Genomic DNA, 7,675 nt, shown 5'->3' on the forward strand with positions numbered 1-7,675 from the left:
TGGCACAGAAATCTTCATTATTTCAATATAAAAATGTGATTGATTATAAAGTATTGGACTGTTTTAGTGCCTAAAACACAACTGAATACAATTAATTTCTACTAAATTGTATTTGAGATATTTGTGAATTAGATCAAGTAATGCTGAGTGAATATGACAATTTGTGTATTATTCCCCACCTCCAGGTATTTTAATAAAGGGGCTCACTATAGCTTTATTGCTCAGACAGCTTGGTTCTGGTTCTCAAAACCACCAAAAGCTTGTTCTCCATCATTGCATAGTCATTGATGAGACATGCAGATAGTGATAAGAATTGGTTAATAAAAAAAATAATAATAAAAAAGGACGGAAGTCAACAGCACATAAATGCCAAAATGTAAAATCAGTTTTATGCATTTAAATGGTTTCATTTTCGTACTTTACAAAATAAAAAAATAAAAAAGCGCATGTTTTCTAGTATAAGTGCGCTGTGTTCATATTTACTTGTGCATTAAATTACAAAAAAAACAGCTTGCGCCTTATTGTGTAGAACTATATTGTATATTGTGATCTCGAATTGCACAATCTTTTAGTACATGCATTTGAGAGACGTTCTTTAATATGATGCTATACATAAATGAATGCACTAATTATGTATATGCACTCGCCTTTTTGGTAATTTCATGACGTCAGAACTACATTGTATGCTCATAGTTTCTTGCACGTATTATTTATGATGAAGCGATATAGAGCGTGCGGCTTATATTCGCGTAAAGTTGAAGAGTGTGCGCCATGAGCACGGTAAAACAGCTGTCAGGAGAGGAAAGTTTGTTTTACTGACATATAGCGTACTGCATCTCATCAGACCGCAGTTCACTGTTGTTCTACTGAAGCTCTTTTGGCACATGTTCCTTAATTTCCGCGCTCGTTTGACTTGCGCCTGGCGCTGAGGCGAAGTTGAAGTACGTGCCGGAAATTCTCCAATTTGATGGTCATACAGAGATACGGCGGTTCCGCGTCTTAATAAATGCATTTCTTGTCAAAAAACATCAGTTTTGAGTGGGGTGGCCAAGCTTAGGTCAGTGGTGGCCACGACCCCCTGGCTCCGCCCCTGGTCACTTGATCCTTCAGAAATCATTCTAATATGTTGATTTGCTGCTCAAGAAATATTTCTGATTATTAGCAATGCTGACGAATATGTTTGTGGAAACCGTGATACATTTTATTTTTCAGGATTTACAGATGAATTGAAAGTTCAAAAGAACAGCATTTATTTGAAATAGAAATCTTTTGTAACATTATAAATGTTTTACTGTCACTTTTAGGGATGCACCGAAATGAAAATTCTTGGCTGAAGCCGAACAAAATGAAGTACTGGGCCGAATACCGAACTCGGTTTTTCGCATTTTTTCCCCCATGTAGGTCTATTTTGGCTTTTTTTTTTCACCATTGTATACATTAAATAGTCAAAATGTGCTATTTACTGTTTTGTCCTGCTTTTCAAATAAAAAATCAATTACAAAACAACAATTTAAAAATATTTACTTAACACTGAAGATTTTTTAACATTCTAGCAGACATTATACCAACAAAGCACAATTTAACTTAAAATTAAGTTAGTAAAATAATATTTTTTGGCCATTTTTGAGACTTGAATCAGGCATGTATTTTTTACTGTACAAATAAAGGCAGCCTTGCTGAGCAGAAGAGAATTCTTTTAAAACATTAGAATATATTACAGATCCCAATTTGAACACTGTGTGTGAATGTTATAATAAATGTATTAATAGAGATGTTGTAGGGTTATTATTATTGTCTTACTTTTTTATTTTATTTTACAGAACGACAGTAAAATTACAATACTAACATTTATGAATGTTGATGGAGTTGTTGCTTTTATTTTGGCTTCTTTTTGTTGACAACAGCATGCAGATTTATAAATGATTCTCATTATGAATTTGGGAAGATGTTTGTCACACTTATCACATTGTCACATGCCTTTAAAAAATTCACAAAAATGCAACTGACGAGTAACATGTCAGCGCAGATTTTCCTCGCGCTTTGGACTTTGAACCCTGGCACGCTGTCAGAATACATGCATTTCGTGCGTGCGTTAGAAAATATAACATTCTGCAGTTTATTTACTAATCGTTTGAGGCCATTTTGCGATTTCAATCATCATACAGTAACTTAACCACCAGCATCAGCCACCTATTCTTCTTATCGGAGACATGTGATGCAGCACTAAACAGTCTCTCGCTGTCGGTGCTTCGTGCTTGTAATGATGTCTGCGTCTTTCTCTGATAGTTTTAAATACTTTCACACTGCCGACATGTTTGCTGCATTAGTGCGTGCCTCTATTTGATCGCGTTAGTCATTGTTCGGTACATATTATTCTGCCTTTTCGCTTATTCGGCCGAATAATTTCGGTTGCCGAACATTCGGTGCATCCCTAGTCACTTTTGATCAATTTAATGCGTCCTTACTGAATAAAAGCAGATCAAACAGGTTGGATGTTTGATCCTCCACAGAACAGCAGAGACAGTGAAGGTTCTGGAAAGCGACTTTGTACCTTTCTTACTGATGATCACAGTGAATAGGAAAAACAGAGTTGCAGGAGTGTGTATTAATTTAGTTAACATTTGAGTGGTAATGTAACAGCGGAGGTTGTCTTTCGCTTGTTTGCAGACGGCTAAACGGCTTCCCTGGGTTTCGCTGACGTCCCCATCGCTTCACTGAAGATGGACACACTGGAGTCGGAGTTGACTTGCCCAATCTGTCTGGAACTTTTCGAGGATCCTCTACTGCTGCCCTGCGCCCACAGCCTGTGCTTCAACTGCGCCCATCGCATTCTGGTGTCCCACTGTCCCTCGCTCGACGAGTCCAGCAAACCCTACTCCGCCTTCCAGTGTCCCACCTGTCGCTATGTCATCACTCTCGACCAGCAGGGTCTAGACGGCCTCAAGCGCAACGTCACTTTGCAGAATATCATCGACCGCTTCCAGAAGGCGTCTCTGAGCGGGCCGAACTCGCCAAGCGAGACGCGCCGCTGCAGCCGCGATCCGTTCCCCTCGGTGGCGTTGGATGACGGCAGGGTCATGAGTTCGCCGTGCGAAGCTGTCCAGTGCCAGTTCTGCGAGCAGGATCCGCCGCAGGAGGCGGTCAAGACCTGCGTCACCTGCGAGGTTTCGTATTGCAAGGAATGCCTGCGCGCCACTCACCCCAACAAGAAGCCCTTCACGGGACACCGACTCACCAAACCCGTGCCGGACTCGCGCCTCAGAGGACTGGCCTGTCCCGAGCACGGAGAGGAGAAGGTCAACATGTACTGCGTGACGGACGAGCAGCTGATTTGCTCGCTGTGCAAACTGGTCGGGCATCACCGTGAACACCAGGTGGCAGCGCTGGGAGAGCGATTCGACAAGCTGAAGGTGAGAGGCCGGTTTACAATATTGGGCTCGTAGACCTGTACAAATTGTGGATTTTTATTATTTGTTTCTGAAAAAAAAAAATTTTGATTTTAAAATGCAATATAATAAGAATAATTTACATCACTGTAAGAAACGGTAAGAGACCGTTTTCAAACATAGGGATGTAAGAACTGGTAGGGCAACACAATTTAAGAAATTTTCTGATTAAAATTGCAATTGCGATTTAAAATGCAATATAATAAGAAACATTTACATCACGGTAAGAAACAGTAAGCGACAGTTTTCCAACATAGGGATGTAAGAACTGGTAGGGCAACACAATTTAAGAAATTTTCTGATTAAAATTGCAATTGCGATTTAAAATGCAATATAATAAGAAACATTTACATCACGGTAAGAAACAGTAAGCGACAGTTTTCCAACATAGGGATGTAAGAACTGGTTGGACTACACAATTTAAGAAATTTTCAGAAAAAAAATTGCAATTGCGATTTAAAATGCAATACAATAAGAATTTACAGAGATTTACATTATGATAAGAAACGGTAAGAGACCGTTTTCAAACATAGGGATTAGGGGTGGGATAATAAATCGATGCATTGCGTTTCGTGGATTGATTCTGAGATTATCGGAATGCATCGTGATTCTCTCTCGAATCAATTCTGAGCTTAGTTTTTAACAGCAGATGGCGCTCTAGGCAAGTTTTTAACCGCACACTCAAATGCTCACGAAGAAGAGCGCTTGTGCGTTCGGCTGAGTCATGTAAGTGGTTAAATATACTTGCACATCGGCTTTTATGATGCGAGATTAATGTAAACACAGCCCACTGTGAACATCCTTGTAATTTGCTTCAACCTTTTCGAACTTTATGAATGATTATTTTAGGTTCAAATGGTGCGTGTGTAAGGAACTTGAAGCAAGCAGAATTCGGCTATTTCTAAAGCATGCAGTGCCATCTGCTGTTAAAAACTAAGCTCAGAATCGATTTGAGAGAGAATCGCGATGCATTCCGATTATCTCAGAATCGATGCAGAATCATTTCTCGATTCGCGATGCATCGATTTATTGTCTCAGCCCTAATAGGGATGAAAGAACTGGTCGGGCTACACAATTTAAGAAATTTTCTGAAAAAAAAAATTGCGATATAAAATGCAATATAATAAGAATTATTTACATAACGGTAAGAAACGGTAAGAGACCGTTTTCAAACAGGGATGAAAGAACTGGTTGGGCTACACAATTTGGGGAATTTTCTGATTAAAAATTGCAATTGCGATTTATATATATAAAAAAAAAAATCAGGTTTGCTGTGCTTGTTTGTAGAGATGCGCAATTTATCATTACTATTGTTATTATTATTATTATTAGTAGTAGTAGTAGTAGTAGTAGTAGTAGTATAACTACATAAAAATGACTAAATAAAAATAAAATAAATATTACTATTATAGTATTTCACTGTAAAATAAAAATCAAGTATTAATAATAATAATAATAATAATAATAATAATTTACATTAGGGTATAATGAGATACAATTGTCCAACATTGGGTCAAATGGTCTGAATGGATCTGATTGGGCAAAACAATTTGAGGATATTTTTTTAATGATAAGAATTGCAATTGCAATTCTAAAAGTAAAAAAATATATATAAAACCGTAGGGCTGCACAATTTATTATTATTATTATGATTATTATTATCATCATCATCATTATTATTGTTATTATTATTATTATTAAAAATAATATAATATGATAATAAAAACAAAATAGGAAATATTACTATTGTAATATTTAATTGTAAAATTAAGAAAAATTACATTACAGTGAGAAAAGGTAAGAGACAGTTTTCCAACATTGCAATGAAAATAAAACAAGAATATTATTATTATTAATTATAATTATAATAACAATAGAAATAATTATTATTATTACTAAATAAAAATAACTAAATAAAAACAAAGTAAATATTACTATTGTATGTTCTACTGTAAATTAAAAATATAGAGTGTTTTTGAATAATAATAATAATAATAATTTACATTACACCTGTAATATTTATGGCGGTTTTAATTTATTAATTTTCAAAAGTTAAACCTTTAAGCTTTTATTTGAACTGAAAACCACAGGGAGCCCTTAAAGCTTGTGTTTTATTGATAAGCATTTCTCATTACAAGCTGGTTGGTACATGTTTGGCAAAAATAAAAGGAATTGTAAATTTTTACTTTGATTTACATTTAAAGAGATTACTTAAACTGTTTTAGAAATGCATTTATTTGATCACCACAGTTTTTGACAATAAATCTGTATTAAATTTAGCAAAATTAAAACCGACAACACAATTTATAATATAACCTTTTTAAAAATAATAATAATAAAAAAAAGTTAATAAATTCTCAGATTGTTAAAGTTTTATGAATTCCTTTGAGTAGACATGCCTTTTGAGTATTACCATTGAGTATTTGGGAATAAATACAACTGATTTCATAAGGCGAGATTGTTGATGTTTTCTTGATCTATAATGGATTGTTCCTCTAAATTCTGATTGGACGAGCTATATTCAGAAATGCTTTTTCTGTCTTGAGCTGTTCGGTCATGACAGAAATTTGTAGGCCGACCTGGCAGGATAATTCACCATGGGATCGATCCCTCATGAATTTCATGTGGGTTTTTATAATAGAGCTTTTCTATTTATGAGTAAAATAAGGTCTGTGGTTAACATTCCTTCAAGAGAATTTCATGTTTTGTTCTTCAACATAAATTACAGTCAGACCTCAAAGGTTGTTTTTAAAGTTGTTAACAGTTGCTTTATAAGAACTACAGTGGTTGTCCGATTCATCAAGCACATAAACTCACATCTTTATGATTCAAAACCATTATTGTAAAAACACTCCTGACATATTGGCTCAGAAATGCTGATTCTCTTCTAGGTTCTGGGACTACAATATCAACTGCTCTATTAAAGCCAAGTTTATATGTTGCTGGCCAACTTTTAGTCTAACAAACTATATTTCTTGGCAGAACAATTTTTAGGTATTTGCCTTTTATTATATTTGCCGGGATTTTATAAAAACAATAAGTTCAACAAGGCTTTGTGTTTGTAATATAATCAGTTTTATTTCTTATTATTGTTCATTGTTATATATTCACACTTTAAATTATAGAGAGAGATTTTTTTTTCAATTATAAGTATAATAAAGTGAAAACAATGAACAATGAGATTCACCTTGAAGAATGGGAATTACACATAAAGAAGTTAATTGTCCTTTAATTTTGTAAATTGTACATAAATTGAATTTAAGCTGAACATTTTCTTAACTGGCATGATAATAATACCAAAATTAAAGTGCAATTAACTTCATAAATAAGTTAATAAGCAATAAATATCATATTTGCATTGTTTTATATCTTAAGTACTAAAATAACAAATAAAATGATGAGAATCACCTTGAAAAATTATAAGAATTACAAAAAAGGTTAATTGCACCCTAATTTTATAAATTGTGCATAAATTGAATTTAAGCAGAAAGTTTTCTTAATTGCCATGATAATACAATTAACTTAATAAATATCATATTTGCATTGTTTTATATCTTAAGTACTAAAATAACAAATAAAATTATGAGAATCACCTTGAAAAATTATAAGAATTACAAAAAAGGTTAATTGCACCCTAATTTTATAAATTGTGCATAAATTGAATTTAAGCAGAAAGTTTTCTTAATTGCCATGATAATATTGTTAATATAATGGGGAAAAAAACAATCAGATGATAATAATAATAATATAATGCAGATAATAATAATGATAATATATAAGCAGCAATAGTAATGATAATCTGTAAGCAGAAAATAATGATAATAAACAAGATGATAATGTAAAAATAGTGCAAAAAATATGATCCTTAAAATTGGCATAAATTCTTTCAAATATGATTAAATTTAGCCTATTTTATTTCCCCTTATTATGTTATTTCTCCTCAATGCAACATTTCTCATTTTTGTTTAGTTTAACTTGAAGGACTAAAATATCTAAAACTAAATAATGAGAAATAATGAAATAATGAGAAGAAAAAAATACCAAAAATTAGTTTAAAAAAATTATTGTTTAATAATTTAAAAATAAAAATAATAATTTAATTTTGAAAATTGTGAAAAGCGTGAGTGTGTGTGTGTGTATGTGTGTGTGTGAGAGTGTGTGTGAGTGAGTGTGAGTGAGTGTGAGAGTGTGTGTGTGAGTGTGTGTGAGTGTGAGTGAGTGTGAGTGAG

At 33.6% G+C, this 7,675-nt stretch overlaps 1 protein-coding gene across 4 annotated transcripts in view; it reads left to right on the plus strand.

Moving 5' to 3' along the window:
• Nucleotides 1–7,675, plus strand: part of mid1 (midline 1) — a 68,855-nt gene that overhangs the window by 30,334 nt on the left and 30,846 nt on the right. For all 4 annotated transcript variants that reach the window (XM_016489776.1, XM_016489778.1, XM_016489779.1 and 1 more), the window contains exon 2: nt 2,668–3,410. In XM_016489776.1, coding sequence (XP_016345262.1) covers nt 2,721–3,410 — 690 coding nt within the window. In that variant the 5' untranslated portion in view covers nt 2,668–2,720. The remainder of the gene's footprint in view (nt 1–2,667; nt 3,411–7,675) is intronic.

Source organism: Sinocyclocheilus anshuiensis, unplaced genomic scaffold, assembly GCF_001515605.1.
Source record: "Sinocyclocheilus anshuiensis isolate Anshui unplaced genomic scaffold, SAMN03320099.WGS_v1.1 scaffold394, whole genome shotgun sequence".
Lineage (NCBI taxonomy): Eukaryota > Metazoa > Chordata > Actinopteri > Cypriniformes > Cyprinidae > Sinocyclocheilus > Sinocyclocheilus anshuiensis.